Raw genomic sequence first — 22,855 nt, 5'->3', positions numbered from 1 at the left:
TCATTTTATAGAAAACAGAGTTTATAAGCCTGTCATTTAGTTGTTAGTTTCAACAAGGACTCCCTGGAAGGGGGAAAGGCAAGGGGATTCTAAGGACCATTGGTGAACTTTGATATTTGGAGAATTCTCAATAAAATAGGAGGAAAAAAGATATTCCATCCAAAGCTCTCAGTTGGTTCAAAGGCTTAAAGTTAGAATCTTTGCCTTGAAAGGAAACCTAGGTTCATTCCGTTCAGCTTAACTTGGAAACTTAGAATCATGCAATGGTAGAAAGGACAGTCTTTTTAGGTGCTAAATTCCTCCTTACAGATAAAGCAATTGAAGCCCAGGGAGGTCAAATGACTCGCATTTAGTGGCTGAGCCAGAACTAGAACCAAGATCTTCAACATCTCATCTTGGATTAATTCTACCCTATTGCATTGGTGTGACTAGTATAGTATCTATAGTATTTCATTTTAACCCTGTTGGATGACCCTCAGACTTTTCAGCGTGTTAATCACACATTTCTACCACTGACCCCAGAGGTTTAAAAAGGTGACTCAAAAACTCATCTGACCAACAGAATGTTAGGAAACATTTGCATGAATCTGACAAAGTACTTGCATCTAGAATGCATAAAGAACTTTTACAACTTAGTAATAAAAGAAAAATAACCCAATTAGAATATGAGCAAAGGATATTAACAGACCATTTTCCAAAACAGAGAAATGGCCAATAAATACATGAAAGCATGTTCAAATCATGAGTCAACAGGGAGATGCCAATCAAAGCCAGTGAGATACCATTTCATACCCACTAAGACAGTTTTAATCCAAAGGACAAATATAACAAGTGTTGGCTAGCACGGGAAAAACTGGAACCTTAAAAACTTGGAACCTGGTGGGACTGTTAAGTTCTGCAGTAACTTTGTGAAACAGTATATTGTCATATAATGAATATCCTAAGACAGCTGCAGTTATTTTACAAACTAAAATATTTTTGATTCAAAAGGCAAACGGCAAACATATTCCATTTATATTGAAAAGCATAAAACACAGACTGAGCAGTTACTGAAAAAAATGTTGGCTTCTATAGAATCTTAGTTTTAAAATCACAACCTTCCTATGTGACTAGGTTGAAAAGTACTGTGTTTGACAAAAAGTTTTGTTTTGTTTTCCAAATTCATATAGATGAATAGTGTACTGATAAAGTTACAGCCTTTTGTTTGAGATTTAACTGTTGTTGGACCATCAGAGCAAAGCAGCCTTGGACTTCATCAAAGTCATTATGTTCAAAGATGAAATTTATGTTTTTAGCTGCACTATTTAGTTATGAGAAATAGCATTGCCTAGAACTCACAGCAAACTAAGCTCCTACTAATTATAACAGAACAATTTTAGCTAATTAGTCTTTAGTAATTTTTCTTTTCAGATACAGCCAGCCACTCTGGGATTCATCCTTAAAAATTTCTGCATTTCTTTAACCTTTCTTCATACTTATTTGACTAAGTCTCCACGTGCTTTTAAAGATTAAGGTCTAAGAAAAGTGAATAATGTTACAACCCCTCTGCTAGTAGAAGAAAGAGTAACCCTTTATAGGGGTAATATGGTCAATTTCTGTTTTATACAAAGTGCAAAACAGACAGCAGCTAAAAGGGAATTAAAAAGAGGAAAAAGAAACTTTGGGCTTAATACATGTGCTCTTACATATCTTCTGAGAAGGAGGTAGGATCATTCATAATCCAGTGTAGTCCTTTTAATTTCATAGTGTATCTGTTCTCAACATCTAAGTCGGAGGTCAATAATGGTGACCCCTGGGCTATATCCTGCCTTTATACTCGATTGCTGCAGATAGGGTTGACCCATGCAGTGTTTACATAAAAATTAAATTTAGTCTCTAATATGTAAAACATCAAGCATTGTATGTAAATAATGGATTCTGCGTTATCCTGAAAAGTGATTAGCTTTGGTAACTGTATGATCAGGCCACCCAAGACAGCTGTTCTCTTGCTCTCTGTACATCCCCCGCTTGACCAGCGTCTGCTTCACCTATACCCTACTCACCTGACTGATCTCCCTACATATTTGCTCCAGGCCCCACCTAGTGTTTGTTCTTACCAAAAGGCTGGTGAGGGGCTTGCCCCTCTCCTAGTTTCCCTGGTAACCAATGAGCCAACTGGACCTCAATTCCCCCTATGACTGGCAATCTCCTCTTCCCCCCCAAGAGCGAAGACTGCCGCCATGTCCTGCCCCCTGTCCACAGCACACAGTGCAGTGTCTCTCCAGGACCTTGCTGCAGACATGGAAGATCCCCCATCCATTAAACCGCTGATGTCTCTGTCACTGACTCCCAGCTCTTTCTTCGGTCTTGAAGCTGGGCAAGCACAGGGCTTGTAGACCTGAAGGGTGCAACCCAACAGTAACACAGTTCCTACATTTCTCATTCATTATTTCACTCATTAATACTAAACGAGTGTCTACAAAACCTGGGCAGCTGCACAGTGAGTGCCCCCTATAGGAAAAGCACGCCATCATCTCTGGTCCGTCCCAGACCTCACTACTCCTTATTGTTTTACACAAAGCTGGCTTCAGTGATGAACGTTATCTTCCTAGGTAATCAAACTTAATAGAAATATAAAGAAGCACAAAAGATGGCAGGAGACTTCGAGTTCCGCAAATTGCTTTGCAATGCTGGTTAAAATATAACAAAAATTTAGTTGAAAGCATAGCATAGCTGAGCAAACAAAGCCGCAAAGCACAACAGTTACTTCTAGAGCCTATGCTGTGGCAGCTGGGGCAGTGGAATGAGGGTGTGGAGAACGGCAGATCAGACTCGGCAATTTGATAGCTTAGGTTGAATTGCCCTTGTGGAAACAGGAGATGTGGAGGTCCTAGGCTTAGGAAACAGACATTTGAAAATGAGCCCCTTTGCACACAGCTGCAAAGGGCTGCACTCTTGCTTAAACCCACCCATGGACCTAGGGAGAAGGCTAGGGTGTTAGTCTGTCCATCTTTTTTTCTCCTTGGAGTGGGTTGTGGTGAGGTGGGAGATGTGAAGGGAGCAGATATTTCAATGAAGAATTTATGATTGGGGGCCTATATCTCACATGATTTGGGGTCTCATATGTATTTAACATATAATCGATGCTCATTATTTGTGGATTTCATATTTGTGAATTCACCTACTCCCTAAAATGTATTTGTAAAGACCTGAATCAATATTTGTGAGACTTTTGTGGTCATTCTCAGATATGCTCAAAATGGTGAAAAATTTGAGTCATCCCCACATGCACGTTTCCAGCTGAGGTTGAATAAAGCAATGCTCTGCCTTCTTCTTTCAGCTCTCGGACTGTAAACAAGATCTTTTTTGCTGTATATTAGTGCCTTTTTTTTTTTTTTTTTGGCATCTTAGTGCTATTTAAATTGGACTCCAAGCACAGTGCTGAAATGCTATCTAATGTTCTCAAGCACAAAGAGGCTGTGCTGGGCCTTATGGAGAAAACACATGTTAGATAAGCTTCCTTCAGGCATAAGTTGCAGAGTTCCTGACCATGTGGTTAATGTTAGCAAATCAACAATGTATATTACATAAGATGCCTTTAAACAGAAACATCCATAAAACAAGGTTATATATCCAATGGTGGACAAAAACCTCATGACCGGAAGTTTGCAGGAACCTGCTAACCCTGTATTTCCTAAAAGCGATAGTGCAGTATTTGCTAATTCAGTTTTATTGGTGACTGATAAGAAAAATTGACTCTACATGGGGGCTACACTGAGCCAATATATTAACGTAATACACTTCCCAGGTTGGTTATATCCCTGGTTCCTGAAGAAAGCCATAAAAGCTGTTGGGTATGGACTTCTTCAACCAAGGCTAAGAAGAATCTCACATTGGCATGGGAGGGGGAAATTCTCTTAAAGAACAGATTCACATCAAACATTACAAAAAATGCTAATATGTACTAGAAATGAGAGTCAACAGACTAACATCAATGATATCCTGAGCTTACAGAACAACATTATGAAAGAATACCTAAGTAAACTTTAAACAATTAAACAAAGTAATAAAAAATGGGGTTGGGTGTCAAACCATCAGCAAAAACAGGATGCTCTGAAGAGAGAACAGGAACATATGAAAAAGAACCAGACAGAATGTCTAGACAAGAAAAATGTAATCACTGGAATTAACAACTCAAAGGACAGTTTAATAGTAAATTGGGAGGAGATGAAAGATTAGTGAACCACATGCTAGAACTAAGCAAGTGGAAATAGAAAACATGAAAGACAGGTTAACAGACATGGTGAAATGAGAAATTTCAAAATATATTAAAAAAGGAAAACCAGAAGGAGTAAAGAACAGGCATGGGGATAAACAAAACTGGAAGAGATAACAGCTGTGAAATTTTCAGAGTTCCCATAAGACGTGTATTTCGAGATTCGAGAATCATAGCTTAGAATTGTTTAAATATGATAACAGCTTATCCTTGTACGGCATGCACTGTGGGCCAGGCACTGCTCCAGATACTTGACATACTGTAGCTCATTTAATGCTCACAGCTGATGAAGCAAATTCTACTGTTACCTTTGATTTACAGATGAAGAGTCAGAAGCACAGAGAGGTTCAATATTTGTCCAAAGTCACATGGCTGCTAAGTGGTGGGATTCAAACCCAGGCAGTATGGCTCCAGTCTCTATGTCTTTAACACTAGGTTTTAGAGCAGAATTATATTTGGAAGAATAAGGGCAAATAACACACTCTCTCAGACCAAAGGGGAGAAGAGAAAAAAAACCAAAACAGTACTGACACATCAATGGAAACTCACTAAATGAATTTCTAAAAGATGCAAAAAAAAAAAGATCACAGATGCATGAACGAGGGTACACAAAGGAAACAGGAAACGTGGATAAATCTAAAAGAAACACGGATTATGTAAAATAACAATAAGTCTTCTAGGGCAAACACACACATCTATACTTTCTTTCTTCCTCTGAGATATTCCCCAAAGTAAGATGTACTGGCAGTAAAGAGATATTTTTTGAAGGCACACACTCACAAAGACAGGAAAATAGAAGAGCAAACTGCAATAAAATTTTGAAAACTAGAAAACAGAAATGATGAAATGATGAAAACTAGAAAACACTAGAAATGATGGTGTTGACTGGCTTGGCGTAATGGAGGAAGATGTCTTTTAAACTCACAGTGAGGAAATGAAGAGGTGGAGGTGTAAAAGTCGGAATTTGAAGCAATGGTTGGTACCCAGATCCCCTGTCCCACCTACATACCCAGGGAGTGCCACTCCACACCAGGAGGGAGGAGGCTTATTCTCCAAAGAAGGTAAGACACAGGATGTCTTGACAACAGGTCACTAGGCAGATTTTATGAAGGATATTGTGAGGAAACAGGTGGATTAACTAAATATATACACATTGGTTGCTGCAGTCTCTTAGGCCTCTTCTCCCACCAGGCTCCCAGAATGCTAGTGGTGGCTTTTGACACCCACAGGGAAGTCTGGACTCTTTTCTCCTCTGGGGAATATGACCTGTCCCAAAGGGAAGAACTAAGACTACTGATACTAAGGGATCCCCAGTGAGATGAGCCACAGTATAGTTAACCTCATCGTGACAAGTTCCACCAAGTAACTGGAGATTTCTGTTAGGTTATTAGTTTCCCACTCTTTAAGTCTGTGCAAACAACCAAGGATTACCAGATATCTACGAAAAATTTCTTATATGAAATACAGAAACCATCCAGCATAAAACAGAAATGAAGCTACTTGGAAAAAAGTTTGTCCTAGGGAAGAAAATGTAAAGGAAGAAAAGCATCCTTCATGTCTTCATATAGATCTGAAAGGATAAAACTACTAAACTAGAATAAGATACAAGGAGGCAATTTAGAGAACAGAAGGTCTCTTAAGTTGTAAACATGACAGCTGGTATCAAAAACTCAACAGTAGAGTTCAAAACATGGTTGAAGTAATTCACCAAGAGTCAGAGATAAGAGTCAAAAGAAGAAAATCTGGATAGAAGGTGTGTGGGGGAGTGGTGAGGTGGGAAAAGTGAGGAGAGAAGCAATCCAATCTAGGTGGTCCAAAATGCAAATAATGATGTATGTCAAAAAGAAAATAGAGAAAACCAGGGAGAGGTAATCATAAAAGCTCTCAAAACTAAAGGCCTCATGTTCTCAAACTATAAGGACTCAGACAGTATCAAGGATGTTAGATAAAACTTGACACATACCAAATCAAATCACTGTGAAATTGAAGAACACTAGAGACAAAGAAAAAATCCCACAAGCTTCCTCTAGAGAAAAACAGGGCCTTCTACATAAGGAATCAAAATGGCAACAGATCTCTCAACAGCAACACTGGATGCTAAGAAACAAGGAGAAATATCTTCAGGTTTCTGAAGGAAAATGACTTCTAACATCGTATTTTTACAAGTCTGAGTCTCTCAATCAAGTGTGCCAGTATAGTTTTTAGAACACATGGTCCAGAACAATCATAGCTAGTCTTCCTCCTTTCTTGGGACACTTGAGGACATGGTGCTCTAAGACAATGAACACCAAGAACGAGGAAGAGGTGGACATGGAATATAGCTGAAGGGAGATCCTGGAAAGAGAGTTTTGCCCCTAATGTGCAGGAAAACCAATCTAAACTGGAGCATCCCAAAACCTGCAAGACAGATTTCTCCAGGAAGGTAAAACTGATAGAATATCGGATGCCTCTCAAAATCTGAGAGGACCCCCAGAAAACTGGCCAAAATTTTGGTGGACACAAGTATAAGACTACAGAAAATTAAGAAATTAAAAATTAAGGTTCCTAATTTGAAGGACAAGAAAATTATGCACGGAAGGAAAAACAATCATAATTACTGTCTGCTACAAATGACAGCTCTGAATATCATTTACAAAATCAGAGTAATGTAAACACTGAATATTGACCTAATTCAAATTTTGACCCAATAAAATCCTGTAATAACATGCTCTGAATTAATGTATATTCAAATGTTAATCATTTGGCAACTGGATTCTTTGCAGCTCCCTCAGTTTCAAACAGAGACAGGTGAAATGTTTATTCTTTGTGGAGGTTTGGATGGGGATTGGGTTGGGGAAAGGGCTTGTGATCACTTGGGTCTCTATCCAGTCAAAGTACAGTAAGTGGAATATAGTGTGGATTTCCCTATTTTTAACTTTGTGTTTTTGTAAGAGCCATGACTTTAAAAATGCTGTTTTCTTCATAAACCTCATAAAAAAGCAACCTCACATTTCTGCGGTGGCAAGGTGGTGGTATGATAGTGTTATAGCATCGGTTGCCAGATTTGACGGCCAATATTAATGCTTAAAACTGAAAAATCAAGAAGCAGCAAATAAGCAAGTTATTTAAAAAACTGAAGTAAATATCCAGAGCCAGTCAAAAAGTTAAAAGTCATTTCCTTTAGGAAAGGAGAAATAAAAACAATACGGGCAGAAGTCTGACATTTTTCTTAAAAACAAACAAACAAAAAACCACCAACTATGTGGAAGTTTGCACATGCTTACATTATTTCAGATATAAGAGAAAAACTAGAAGATGAAAGGAACAATACCAATAATATCTCATTCATGATGTTACAAAAATTCAACAACTTACTGGACAACAATAGTACAGTATGCTGGAGGAGGGAATTACAGTGTAAAATGCTACAGAGTCCTCTATTGTTGGAGATATTAATTAAATTTGGACTTTGTTAAATGCGTGTACTAAAATTTCTAGGGCAATCACTATAAGCAAACAAATAGAGTGTATAACTTGTGATGTTACTCAGGGGGAAATAAATTCTCAATCAGTCTAAAGAGAAGAACACAAATATTAACATTTTCATATTAATATATTAATATTTAAACTATAAGGCAAAGTGCTTTATTAGAGACAGCGAGTCACCTCATTTGGACCAAAAATATACCCATTCTAAACTTCTATACATCAATAACTTACTAATTACAAAAAGCAAAATAGAAATACTAGATAAACTGAGAAATCCACCATCACTGTGAGAGAAATTGATAGATTAATTAGATAAAGCATCATTAATAATATATATATGATTTGAGCGACACAATTGCCAACTTTAACCCAAAGAGCATAAGGAGGACACTTCTCTGGTCAATGGGTCACTAGGTTAGAAATCAGTAACCAAAGATGACTAGAAAAACTCCATATGTTTGGAAATTTAAAAACACATGTCTGATAACTCATGGATTCAAGAGGAAATCATAATGACATCATAACATGTGTAGAACTGAACCATAATAAACATGCTATATGTCAGAACGCAAATTTAAAGCTATACATATTTAAAATTGACCAAAGAAAGGTAGGAAGGTAATGAGTTACCTATATAACTTAAGGGACTAAAAAAAGAACAATAAAATAATCCAAGAAGCTGGGAAGAACAATAAACATAAGAGTAAAATGAATGAAATATAATAAAAAGATTCAAAGGTAAGGAATAACAACATCAAGGTCTGACAAGTTTGATACTAAAATAATAGGTAGAATGAAATAGGGAATGTATGTATAGATAAGGCACAGACAAGAAGGACAGTAAGAGAAAATGCTTTGAAACAACTTTTTGACAATACATTAGAAAACATGAACAAAATGGATATAATTCCTAGGGAAAAAACACAATTTTTCACAAAGGAGACAATATGGTTAGTCCTATTAACTATTCAAATGATTCAATCAATACTTAAACTATTTCCTGAATGAAAACTCCAGACCCAGATAGTTTTATTTGTAAGTTCTATGTTTTATTCAAGGAGTAGATAATTCCAATATTTCTCAAAATTTTATAGGGAGTATAAAATAAGGAGTACTCCCCAGCTCATTTATAGAGACGAATATAACTTTGATACTAAAGCCAAAAAAGGATAGTATGAGAAGAGAAAACAAAAAGAAAAGCTCCTATATTGATATATATGCAAAATGCTAAATGAAATACTGAAAAACAGATAACATCCAACTATTAAAAAAAAAAAAAACTTACACAAAAGCCAAGTTGAAACTAAACCAGGACTAGAAGTTTGGTTAATACTAAAAACTGTTCACTGCATTAAAAGGTTAAAGGAGAAAAAGAGCATGAATATCCCAGTAAAAGTAGGAGAAGTATTTACAAGAATAAAGCATTCCTGATTTAAAAAAAAAAAAACAACTAACTTAGAGAAGAACTGCCTTACCTTGATAAAGAGTATCTTCAAAATCTATAGTAAACATCATACCAAATGGTGAAATGTTAATCTTATTCACTCTTGAAAATCAAGAGCAAAACAGGGATAGGGATATTCACACTCAAAATATCTATTCAACACTGTACTGGACTAAAGAAAGTGCACTCCTATAAAATATATAAAAGGAGTAAGGGTTGATAAGAACAGAAAAACGCTCACTGCTTGCAGATAATATGATTCTCCAAACACAAAAGCCCCAAGAAGCCAGACGTGATGACCACACACTGCTTTTCAGTTGGTTAAGAATGGCCTCACCCATCAATTACACTGGTAAAGCTGACTTCCCATCCCGGAATAAAATAACTCGGTACCTCTACCTCACACGATATACAAAATCAATTCCAGATAATTAAAGACTTTAATGTAAAGAGGAGAATATTAAACTTTTATAAGTACATTTAGGAGAATGTTTTTACCATTTCAGGAAAAGGAAGAAAAATTTTAAACAACTCATGAGAGAACATGAGCTATAAAAAAATCAATACCTTAATGTAAAATTAAGAACATCTGTTTATCATTTGCACCATCAAGGAAAAAAAAAGCCACTAAAAAGAAGATATGTATATAACTGACAAAGGATTAATCCAGAGTATACAAACAACTCTTAAGTTAAAAAAAAAAAAAGACTACCATACAGTGAAAAACTATCTGGATAACAGAAACATAAATGGTCAGCAAATCTATGAAAATGAGCTTAACTTCATTGTAATTATAGAAATGCAAATTAAAACCAAAATTACATTTTAATTTAAAAATAAAAATGCAAATTAAAAAGTAAACTACAATTTTATATTCACCAGATTTGCACAAATTAAAATGCTGAACAATAACAAATGTTGGCAAAGACGTAGATCAACAGATACAAATATATTGTTGGGGGGAAGTTGTTGATGTAGGAATGCTGTCTGATGTCATTACACAAAAGTTTAAGAAATGAAAAAGGTAAAACAATTTTACATGTTGCTTAGAAGCACATACATATTTATTCAAAGGATTAAAAAAGCACACATAATTCAGAACACGGGCCACCTATTCAGAGGGAGCTTAAGAGAGAGAAGATAATGTCATCAGGGTGAGTTATCAGGTAGCTTTAACTGTACTTTGAATCTTTAAATCTTAAGATAAGTGGTGGCTACACAGAGATTCTTTACACTTTTCTCCATACCATTTATACGTCTAATATAATTCATGATTAAAAATGTATTGCACCTCAAAAATGGTTAAAAGAAAAACATTTTAATAAAGAATGACAGGAAATTCAAGAATAAGAGAAGTAAAACTAATTATCAATACAGCAAAGATATTTGGGGTTTTGGAGGTACTACCCTCACTTTTCGTGGTTGGAATTAAGAATCTGACAAAAACATTTGCAAATATATTAAACAAGCTTCAAAAATTATACACATGCAACGTAACAGTAAATCATTGAGAAAATGTCTACAATTCAAACATTGCATCATGTTACGTATCTTCCCCCTCCCTAAATTTTGTGATTGCTCCACAAAGAATCTGTTAAAAGGAATAAAAAAGCCTACAGAAAGTACGCTTCTTAAACTATAAATGAGCTTTTCACTTTCATTTAATTACAAATACTATTTTTAAGCATCTTGAAAATTAAGATAAAATTTCACTGGATTTTCACCAGTGTTAAAAGTGCTGCATTGAGGATAATGTCATTTACTCATTTCTCCATGAAGCACATTTTAAGTACTTTGTCCATGGCTGACAGAAACAAAGAAGTATTACTAAGCATGCAAACATAGCTATAGTGAATAATTAGAACATTTTTTCCATGACAACACTTTATTATCTACTTACCTGTGGCAAAAACAGTCACAGTTCCCCTGAACTGGAGTCATGAGCATCTAGAAGGATGTATACGTAGCAGTGCAAGACTCTTCTTATTAACCCCTTCTTTCAGTTAATGTATTACATCCCTTCAAGGTTGTCAAGTTAAAGGAATGCTCTCTTATACCTGGTAATTTGGAATCTCTGATGTATTACATATCCTCCACATTTTTTGCCACCTTCTTTGGTTTCTTTACCAGAAACCTATATCTCAAACATATGAATTCAAACATTCATTTTTTATATTTCCAGCTTAATGTGGCATCAGGCTAAGAATAACCAATATTGTTCTTTGTAACTTCCCAAAACCACTTGTGAAAACGCCAAAAAAAAATTGCAAAACAAAAGAATCTCACTGTACATCCAAAACTGCAAAAGCAATCAAATGCCAAGCATATGAGTAAATAAAACTTATGAGGCCGATGAGGCAGACTGTGGGGAAATACAAGGGACTAAATGGTAGGTACATCCTGGGTTTTCTGCATAAAGAGAGAATTCACAACAAAGGTAGGAAGATATTTTGTGCCTTATTCATCACACGTATCCTGATAGGATGCACCCCAAAGAGAAACTCAAGGACAGCACCAAATGAAAAAAAAAAAGGAAAACTTTTGTTGGAAGAGGGAATCCACTCACTATGTGCTCTTAGCTTCCTGTTAAGTGTTCCTGGATATGCCAAGAATGAAAGGCCCAGTTGCTCCATTTCTCAGGGATGTGTTTTCAGAGACCAACCAGGAGGGATAAGACAAGCTCTCCCTCTAGGACAAAGAGCAGGCTTGCTTACTCCCTGCTATAAAAGAGATGGATTCTCTAATCTCAGTGTTCCTCAGCTGCGGGTGTAGCATCTCTCCTGGCTAAATCATATCACTTCTGTGGGACTTGGGGGCGAGCCCAGGAATATCATGTCTTCTGCTAGCATCCATGGAAGAGTAGCAGCCTAGCTTATTAGCTCGTAAGTAGGGTAAAATAAAATCTCAGACTCAACAACTTTATCCCACTTGGCCTATAATGTTCTGGCCAGGAAGTAGGGGCAGACTGCAAGAGACATGATATAACTTTACAAGTATTTGCAAACAAGCCACTCTCTCCAGGAAGAAAAGACTGAGGAAAAACCTACAAGTTAATGATACTTCTCCAGGTATTAGAGGCCATCAAGGATCTGTAGTAGAAAAATAGCACTGCTTAAGAGGAATAACGAATTTTGTGAAAGACTCTGGGGAATAGGGAATTAGACTGGAAACTTCACATTCCCCTATAGATCAGAGAAGTGAATCTGACCTCTGCATGTGGCAAAGAAAGCAAAATCAGGGTAATCGATTGACATGTGTTGACAAAGGCTGAGTTTAGACAAAATTTGCTTTAGAACCTATTAAAGGTATTAAGCATAAAAATGGAAACATCAAATGGAAGTAGGAGGAAAGACTGCCTCTAAGATGCAAAATAGCATTTCAGAAAACTGCCTGTATCTTCAGAATAAAACAAACAAATAGATGTGGCTTCAATCAATCAGAAACAGAAATTCACAGGAAAGAACAACCTGAAATAAATAGTATTTCAAAAAATGGGACAAAAATAATCCCTTTCAATCCTTTTAAAAATATAAATAAATCAAACATACAACTAAAAGATGCAGGAAAAGTTCCTGAATTGTGTATGAGATGTCTAAGTTTCGATATAATAAAATAATTTTTTAAGTTGTAAGCAAAGCAAATAAAAAAAGAGATCTAAACCCATCTGTATGCTGGAAATATATATATTTATCTTTATATATATATATATATATATATATATATATATATGTTTTTAGCTAAAAGAATGAAGAAAAAAATTATCCCATAGTCAACCAAGAGAAACAAAAAATAATTACAACAATAAAAGGAGGTGGGGGGCTTCCCTAGTGGCACAGTGGTTGAAAGTCCGCCTGCCGATGCAGGGGACACGGGTTCGTGCCCCGGTCCAGGAGGATCCCACATGCCGCAGAGCGGCTGGGCCCGTGAGCCATGGCCACTGGGCCTGCGCATCCGGAGACTGCTCCGCAGCAGGAGAGGCCCCAACAGTGAGAGGCCCGCGTACCGCAAAAAATAAATAAATACATAAATAAAATGGGGGGGACTCTAAAAATTTTAAATTCTGGCTACTAGAGAAGTAAACTTTTATAAATTAAAAAGTAATTTGATAAACTAAAAGATAAACTTGTGTAACATAAATATGACATATAGCTATCAAAATGCCCAGAGAAGATACAGGTGAAAAAAAACCTTTTCATAGATGGAAAAGAAACAGAGGAAGCAGAAGAAAGAGCAAGGAAGTTTGAAAAACGGAACACAGAATATAATGGCAGGAACAAAACCAACCATTGCCATTATAAAAACAGAAGCAATAGAATAAGCCATGCATTAAATGACACATCATCAATTTATTAACGGTCTGTGGCAGTTGGGGGAGACTACTACCACATTATAAGAACATTTGCATTCTAATTTCAGAATAATTGAGGTGTAAAGAACTAAAAGAAATCTTAGAACCAAGGTAATGCTGATATGCATTATATATGAAACATACAACAAAAACAAAGGAAGAGAGACTAGTAAGAAGAAACAAAAATTAGAAAATAGTCAAAAGATAGATCAGGAAGATAAACACTAAATTAGGTCTCTGGTCCCAATTCTAAATTCCCTGCTAAAAAGCATGTGGTTTTCTCAGGATGGGACATGGGTTCACCCTGGTCCAATTAACAAGGTACAAACTTGGCTTCCAGAGCCAGGCCTCAGTGGGGGCCTGTGTTGAAGGTCATCATGAGCTGGGCAAAACTGCAGTGGAGATCAAAGATATGTCACGTTCTTTTCTTTCTCACTGTCTTTGTTCCTTTATATTTTCAGATTTGTTAGATGTAATTCTCTAATTTCAGTGTTCTGCCAGAACGAAGGTCATGCCTGACAATTCGTTCATATGCGTTTCAGTTCTAACATAGTACAAAGCACAGAGTAACTAATGAATAAATACATCCTTAACTAGATTCTTTTTCCTCCCCTAAACAGAATCCTTACAAAATAGTAAAACAGATAACACACACACACACCTACATTCACATACACCCACATTCACATACACACACATTTTAAACTCTGATTTGTACAGTATATAATTCAATCGTATTGAATTACTTTCTCAACCTATTTCCTTAATTAATAAATTCCACATATTGTTTCTGAAATCCGAAATGACCACACAAATTCAGTTATATATTTTTAAATGTTGGACTTATATGTGTGAACATATACTTACAGGCAAACTGGAGTTTTGCTTCTCTGCTGACAATTGTTCCAATTGAATTTGTTGCAAAACATTGATAACTTCCTGTATCCCAATTTCTGTTGGGGTTAATAACCACAAGATTTCCTCCGTTCAACTTATAACGATACTCCATACTCAGATTAATATCGCTTCCATTCAGCTGCCATCTGTAAAACAAATGTCCAGGATTTTCCCCTTAGTATATTTAAACTTTTTTAAAAATCTGCATTATATAATCTACTTTAAACATCAGCTCTCTTATAAATGAAAGGCAACAAATATATCGTTCAATTATTACATAACTGAAAAATCAAACATACCTAAGTTTTGTTATCAGAAACAAAAGGTTAAATTATAGTAGAAAGCACAAGAGAGTAGCATCTAAAAGCTAACGATTTTTCAAGATTTTCTGAAGAGGTGAGAATAATTTAGTCTGTTCACTAGGGGGAAAATTAGGCTTGGTCTGCATAGACAAAGATGAAGTAGAAAGTTGAGGTAATTATATCATATACTTCAGGCCAGTCTCATGCTGCCAAAGAAGGGGGAAAAGAGCACATTTCTTTCATTTATCCAGACTGACTGAGCACATTTAATAAATTAATTGGGTAAGTGCTCAACTATCCATTTCAATTTGTCTGAGTAAATACCTGTCCCCGAGGCCCTCCGCTCTTCTAAGCCATCACAGTGATATTTACTAAATGGTACACTGTGGTAAAAGGTCCTAAATGCCACCTAGGGGGTCGGAAACAGTAAAGGCACTAACCCCAGAGCCATAGTTATCAATGGGAAGCCAAAATAAAAAAAGAAAGAAGCTGGTTTTTAAACAAGAGTTTTCAAATAGAAAAACCAGAATTTTTTCAACAGCAAGCACACCTGACACATCCAAGTAGATTATTACCTTTAAAAACTCATTGCACAATCTCAAGAACACATCCATTGTATAAATTAAGCCATCTGTCTCCTGGAGGACTTGATTTTTATAATAAAATTACACTGGTATCCGTTCTATAAATTTTAGAGTATTATGGCAACAATCTCAATGCTTTTCATAATAACTTTGAGGAAGTGGTTAATAAAATGACCATTTCACAGATGAGGATTTCAATAAAACAGCTGAGTGAGTTTGCAACTCTCCCAAACTATTAATTACTGGATCAGAACTAGTACCCATTTGAATTCTAGCCCAGAGGTCTTTAACCATGTCATGGGTCATATAAAAATTGTATTACTATATTAAATATTTAACCTGGAAATAGTAATATTGTGAAAGCATAAAAAGAGGTGAAATGTGAACATTATCACAAACCAAAGCACCTAAAGGTAAATGAAATATTATACAGCTGAGAAAATGCATGAGCTTTTGCAAACATAGAAAAGTCTTACAAAGGTGAAAACATTTTTTACGGTGCAATGTGATACTATGTATATAAAGTTTTAAAACATATAAAGTAATATTAAGAATGTATTAAACATTTTAAGATGTATGAAGATGAATCACTTCAAGTTTAAGGTACTTTAGAGCTCTCAGAGAGAGAAAAGTGAGAAAGGGTTATGGGGCAAACACTGGGAAATTTAGCTTTTTTGGTTTAATTTCCTAAACTGAATAGTGGTTATATGGATGTTCATCATTACACTTAATTATATGTTTATATCATTTTCTATATCTGAAATAGTGCATAATAAAATTTTAATAATGGAGGCTACAGAAAACGAATAAATTGAGAAGTTTAGTTTCTACAGCTCAAAGCAATATTATATCATTTGCTCATTTTAAAAATCAAGACTTTCTTGGGCTTCCCTGGTGGCGCAGCGGTTGAGAGTCCGCCTGCCGATGCAGGGGACGCGGGTTCGTGCCCCGGTCCGGGAAGATCCCACATGCCGCGGAGCGGCTGGGCCCGTGAGCCATGGCCGCTGAGCCTGCGCGTCCGGAGCCTGTGCTCCGCAAGAGGCCACACCAGTGAGGAGAGGCCACAACAGTGAGAGGCCCGTGTACTGCAAAAAAAAAAAAAAAAAGGATAAAAAAAAATCAAGACTTTCTTGATTTTTCTTTTTTTATGCACATACAAGTCTCCCAGGTCTAAAGCAATATTTCTTCTGAGAAATCAAAATGAAATTAAGAGGAAAAACTGGAGGCCCCATGTCTATTCTTTTGAACTTAAAAGAGCAAAATTACAAAGAAATATGAAAAAGCCATAACTGCTTTCTCGTTTGTGGCAGACTTCCACTATGGGTTTGATTCTGCTCTGTTTGTAGAGTATCTCTCTTATGCTCCTTCCCAAGGCAAGTCCATATTTGCATGTCCATTTTAGGTCACTTTCTTCTCTCCTGACTTTAATCGTGCCCTTAGAGATCTGAAGTCGAACCACGAACACTTATTAACCCTTCTTCATCTTATTCCTGCCCAAATCCTAGAACCACAGAAACTCAGAAAAGGAAATGAAATCAAGGGAAATTGTCCATCTGCATTCTGTCTGAATACTTTGCACTCGATACACAACGTGGTCGGCAGACCAATATCATCAGCATCCTCAACACCATCTGAGAGTTTGCTGGAAATGCAGAATCTTGGGCTCTATCTTAAATCTACTAAACCAGAATTGGCATCCTAGTGAGATCTGCCAGTGTTTAATATGCCCATTCAAGTTTGGAAGAACTGGTCTATAATATCCCCAAGAAGCAACCATGCCTATAAGGGACATAGATAAGAATTCCCTGCTCTTGATTTAGCCTATTTCATATTCAACAACTATGATTAGAAAAAGCAACCTTCCCTTCCTGGTGAAAAAACATTTATTGAGTGCCTATATGTCAGGCAACTTTCCAGGTTCTAAGAATGGGGTGAAAAAGGTCCCTGCCTTCATGGAACTTACATTTTGGGGGAGACTTTTTTATGATTCATAGTTCCTACCCTTTCCCTCTTGTCCAGTCCCAGGCTCTATCCAATCCTACCATGTAACAGCAGAAAGAACAGAAAAGAAATTCAGAAACAAATGTTCCATGTTTTATGGGTTGGACTCATCCCTCACCAGCTGTGTGACCATGGGCAATTAAGCTAACTCCTTTAAACCTAAGTTTTTAACATGTAAAATAAAGAGAACGTCATCTTTCCCATAGGGTTGTTGTATCAATTTATTTAGACAATGTATGTAAAGCCGGTGGCTCAGGGCAGTCAGCCAACAAATGGGCCGGCACCATTGTTAACAAGGGAGGAGGTTCCATCTGTCTGCTTTGTTTTTCTCTTCTGCCACCCTCCTAGAGTAGACGTGGGTTATTCGTAACCTGCTTGATTCAATGCTTTTGGTCATCTCCTCTCGTGTGGAACGGGCTGTGTCTTCCACATAGGGTTTGTCTGCATTTGTACCTGCCTGAGAAGTCAGGGAAACATGGGACGAAACACATCCTGGGCTTGACCTTCAAAGAATAAATCTGATAGTAAATCACAAGCGGGTGGGTTGAATTTTTAAGCTGCAAATGGCTTGCCAGTTCCTAAATGGTTTAATACTTGCAGGGGAGGAGGGAGGGGAGAACTCCTCTAAATGCAAAGCAGGAAAAATATAGTTAATTTCACATACTTTTTGAATGGAAAACTCTCATGACAAAGGGTACTTGTGGCTTTGTTACCTACAAAGAACAGTTTGTACCAAGGAAAAAGGATTTCAGCTCCAGAGTCTAGAATGTTTACGGCCTGATGAAGCATGTCTGATGGCTTCATTTGAAAATTCTGTTTTCTTGTTTAGCTGATGAATAATAAAGGTACAATGGCTATATGGAAAATTGTAAAGCTAAATAAAAATATAGAGAAGCACTTCTTCTTGCCCATTTAATAGCTGGAAAGATTTAGAGATCATAAAGTATGTGGGAAAATACCGTATTTCAGTAAGTGTCTAAGATCTAAAAGCTATCATCTCAAAGTTTTGACTGAAGATCCAAAATGGAAAACATTTCTTCTATTATGCATAAGTGTTTCTTACTTCTTTGAGCTCAGTCTTTGTCATACAGACAAAATCTCTATATTATTTCACTATGTGAAGAGGTAAAACTACTCTCTTCTACGTATGTTTCTGTTAGACCAAAAGTACAAGGGCATTTGTTTTAGCAAACTCTTACAGCAAAGATGTACTTGAGATACTCTGAAGAAGGTTAACTTTCTTTTAACAAAGCAATATCATTATTTCTCTCCTCCTTAACACTATTCACCATTAAATGGAACTCATCCCCAGGTGATATAAAATTTCTTAATATCTTATTAAACAATGGTTGTTTTTCCTCTTGCTGAAAATATATGAATTCAAAAGGGCTGTCTTGGTTTAAACTCTGCAATGTGTAAGCAATCTCTGGGCCTGGGCATCGAAATATTATTTTACCCTGAGGAAAGAATGTACTTAAGTTCCTAATACAAAATATTCATATTTGGGCCCGATTTCTGAATATTTCTAATATGATCTTCTGTATAAGAAATATTCATGAAAACTGAAGGCACACACATATACTCCTTAGACAAAGAACGTGTCCAATAAATCTACAAATTAGACTCAATTCCTTTGCAGTAAATTGTAATCCAGCTGTTCAGAGTTCATGAACATCATGCATGGTGGTAAGACTGTGACAGGTAAGTGGCACATTCGGGTCATAAATTTGGGAAGCTTTCAGAGGTAGACGCTTTTAGTTTTGCACATTCACAATCCTTTGTAAAAGTTACAGATGTCTACCTTATGAAGGAATTTTGAAGTTCCTGAGGACTCTAAAATCTCAGAGTGAAATCTTTTTGAAATATGGAAATTGTTTAAAACTTCATAAAAGTAACATTTGCATACCCCAATTCCATTCCAAAAGGCTTAATGCAGTGATCTGGAGTAAAAGAAGACAGCTCTAGGGCTCCTGGGGCTACGTACACCAGCATTTCAATCATGTAACATTTACACTGTGCTCTAGAATCACACTAACATTGTAGCTTTAGCTCAGTGGCAAATGTCACAAGATTAAGCACCTCTGCATAATCATCATCTTGTAACACTCTTGAATGATCTTGTAAGTTCACTGTCTGCCTTCAGTGTTCAAACGCTCATTCTACATGAATTAGGATTTGCTTTTAGAATCCACAAGTAAGAAATGGTTTATTATTCATATTTCACAGCTCTGATTCTCAGGCAATGAGCTCTCATCCCCCTTAACTGCTTGGTGTGGAGCTTATATGTGAATTTGTTTCTAGGCCAGTAACTTGAGGTTGGGGGTCTGGAAGAAGTCCTGGGCCACTTACTCTGATCGCTGACCTGAGACAGCATGGACTGGATCAGTCCACTTCTAAGTCTCAGTTACATCCTCTACACAACAGGAAGCTGGTATCGACCTCATTGGAGAGAGGCTAGGCAGGTAAAGTGAGCATGAAAAACCGGGCCAAGCCCGCCACGATAGAACTGTGAAGGCTATGGCGCCTTTTCCCCTAAAAATCTCAAATACAATTTCTTTAAAACATCGTACAGGCCCTCAGGTTAACAGTTTTTGAATCTTGAATATAAAACATAAGGTATGTGACATGAGAGATATTTCAACTTGTAGTTATTACTTTTAAGTGATGAAAACTACAGTGGTGACTTCCAGGAAATAACTAAAACATCAGTAACTGAGAGCGCATGAATCGTTGCCTTCCAACACAAAGAACAAACTATATGTAAGACTGTGTGTGTATGTTTGTGTGCAAACACAAATTTACATAACAGTGAGTTAAATCAGTATAAAAAGCCTAGATTCTCAGTGTTGAGAGGTGCTTTTCAAACCATATAAGCCCCATTGGAGGATGACTGTCAATCACTGCTGAATTCCCACCATCGGGCATAATAGGTTATGCATGGTAGGTGCTCACAGAAGCTTCCTGAATTGGAGCAATCTTATTTTACCCTCTAACCTAGCCATCACTAGCCTCCATACAGTCGTCCCTAACTGTGGCCATCCATATTACCAACAAACATCTCAAAGACAGGGAATGAATGCATAATTATTTTCATTTACCATACGAGTTGTTATTTATTTACCATACTAGCTATTACTGTATATGGCAACCTCTTACAAAAAACCACACTAGTATGGAATGAAAATAATGAAGATAAACATAGATGTATCTTGTCAGTATAATTTAAGGCACCGAGTCCTAAACTGGGTCTTCCACTAGAACTTTGTAACGAGTCACCCTTTGAAACTGAAACTAACAAAACTGAGTGACAATAAATTGGGTGACATCAGGTAGTTTCAAAATAATCCCAGGATGTAATTCAGCTCATGGTTGATTGTATTAATATTGTCCTTCAAGATATCTACACCCATCTTATAAAGTCTGGTCAGGAAAATGGAAACAAAAACAATATTCCAAAGAAAAACAAATATCACGTGTTAGACTTTGAATAAAACCAAACAAAAAGGACAAAATAATTTACTAAAATCTTCAGGGGGCTGGGGCTGGGTTTGGAAAATATGCCCACATTAAATACTTGTTAAGTCAACAGGCAATACTTTATTTGGGGTTTGAGAGGAAAATTAGGAATTTAGTCACAGAAGCAATTTGTGGTTTTAGATGCAGCTTTCAAGTTAATAAGCAAATGAATTTGTGTTCAAATGCAATGTTTGTTAATATGTTTACTGAAGTGATGAGAATAATTGCAGTCCTTGAAAGAATGAATGTCTGAATTTGCATATTCAATACTTTATCCAAAAATAACTAGTTAGGCTTCAGCAATTATTGCTGAAGATACAAATGAGTTAAATTGTGATGCTGTGTTTTTAAAAATCAAGTTTTTAAATGTGTTTTATGACACAGATTCCCATTTGTCACTCACTGATAAATTTTAAACATATATAATAAAAAAAGGAGGCAAACAGAGATTAAAGCTACACTGCGATTAAAAACAACTGTTCAGTTTACATAGGTAAAGCCTCGTTCAAATTCATCACTGATAGTCTTTCAATTACTCTGAGAATTATAGAAGACGGCTGCTATTTCTGCCTTCCCTGCATCCATTTCAGCTTTTTGTGGTAGCATCTTTCTCCTTCTCCTTTGAAAAGGCCACTCTTCCCAGGGCCCAGGAGTGGCCAATGAGCACAGTCCGTATCTCAGGCCTTAGTGATTAGTCAAGAATACAACTGTGACCCAACTGATTTAACTTGTGTTTGATCAGTATGTCTTTTCCTTCCCCCTTGCCTCACTACCAAAACATAAGACCAGCAGCAAAAAGATGTTAATTTTTTAACTGTCATCTTTAATATCTAAAATCTAACCTCCACATTTCTCCTGGGTTCTGACTGCTGACAGTATTAGCTATGTTTTTATTTCACGTTTTTCTGACGCCATTCAGAGCTTTTGATGACTCTAACAGGAAAGATGTCCTCTTTTTCCAGTTAATATTCTGTGGAGGATACAAGTAGACCTAAGCAGTCATCTTTGTCACCTCAAGGGCAATCTGTCTTAAAATAGAGCCAAAAAGAAGGACTCAATCCAAATTTAAGAATATCCTACAGAATAAACAATGGACCACTTCTGATCCTGTGATCCTTCAAGACACTCTTGACTCCCGAAATACGATCTAACCCCAAACTGCCTCTCTTTGTTTCCTCCCTGTTAACTTCATTCCATTTCTTTTTCACGCCACCAATTTAGCTTTCACGGTTTGCTAAGCATTCTGAATGTAAGGATGAAGAACACACTGTCTTCACCTTGAAGGAAGTTACATCCGACCAGGCAAACCCACTTCATTTTGGTAAGTTTTATAATCCAGGAAGGCCTAGGTGCAATGGACAGTACATGGCAGAAGCACGGAACCCAGCTCTGAGGATATCGAGAAGCCTTCATGGGAGAGCCAGTAGCACAGCCAAGTTTCAAATGCCCTGTAAGAGACACTGTCCACCTCTGCTTGCCTCAGGCACCAAAGAAATTCTTTCTTCTTTATGGTGTGCGATCATTCCAACCTTGTAAACATTTCATTGCTCTTAGTAGCTGACTCTGTGTGCGGGGGCCAGAGCTCATCAGCTAGAGAAGTCAGGATGCTAAAAGGAGCTGAGCTTGAGGACAGGCTCAGAGAATTGGGCCTAGTAATCTAGCAGAACAAATTACATTTCCTTAGGGCCAAGGGAATTTAGAGGAACAATAATTCTTACTTGCCTTGGAGCACGAAAGTAAAATAACAGTGACATCAGATCTTACGTGGCAACAAGATATACATAAGGGACAAATTGCATATAATCAAAAATATACTTTAAATATATTTCACATTTTATTAAATAGAATGTATCATATATTATACACAATACATATGCTATATATGCTCTCTCCTATACACTGTATGTGGTACCATGTATAGTATTATGGGGTGGGTCTCCACACGGATGTGTGTTTAGATAACGAGTAAACACCTTACATTTACTCCTTGAATAAATGGTGAGCAGAAATTAGTCCATTATTTTTTCTTCGTTCTTATAC

The 22,855-nt window shown here is 36.7% G+C and overlaps 1 protein-coding gene across 1 annotated transcript in view; it reads right to left on the bottom strand.

Moving 5' to 3' along the window:
- The window catches only part of CNTN3 (contactin 3), a gene marked incomplete at its 3' end in the record, with an annotated part of 239,450 nt that overhangs the window by 180,354 nt on the left and 36,241 nt on the right, over positions 1 to 22,855 (bottom strand). The window contains exon 3 of the mRNA XM_082847771.1: positions 14,383 to 14,558. Coding sequence (XP_082703897.1) covers positions 14,383 to 14,558 — 176 coding nt within the window. The remainder of the gene's footprint in view (positions 1 to 14,382; positions 14,559 to 22,855) is intronic.

Source organism: Leucopleurus acutus (assembly GCF_964270905.1).
Source record: "Leucopleurus acutus genome assembly, chromosome: 10".
Taxonomy (NCBI): domain Eukaryota; kingdom Metazoa; phylum Chordata; class Mammalia; order Artiodactyla; family Delphinidae; genus Leucopleurus; species Leucopleurus acutus.
This window is presented reverse-complemented; position numbering and strand designations above follow the sequence as displayed.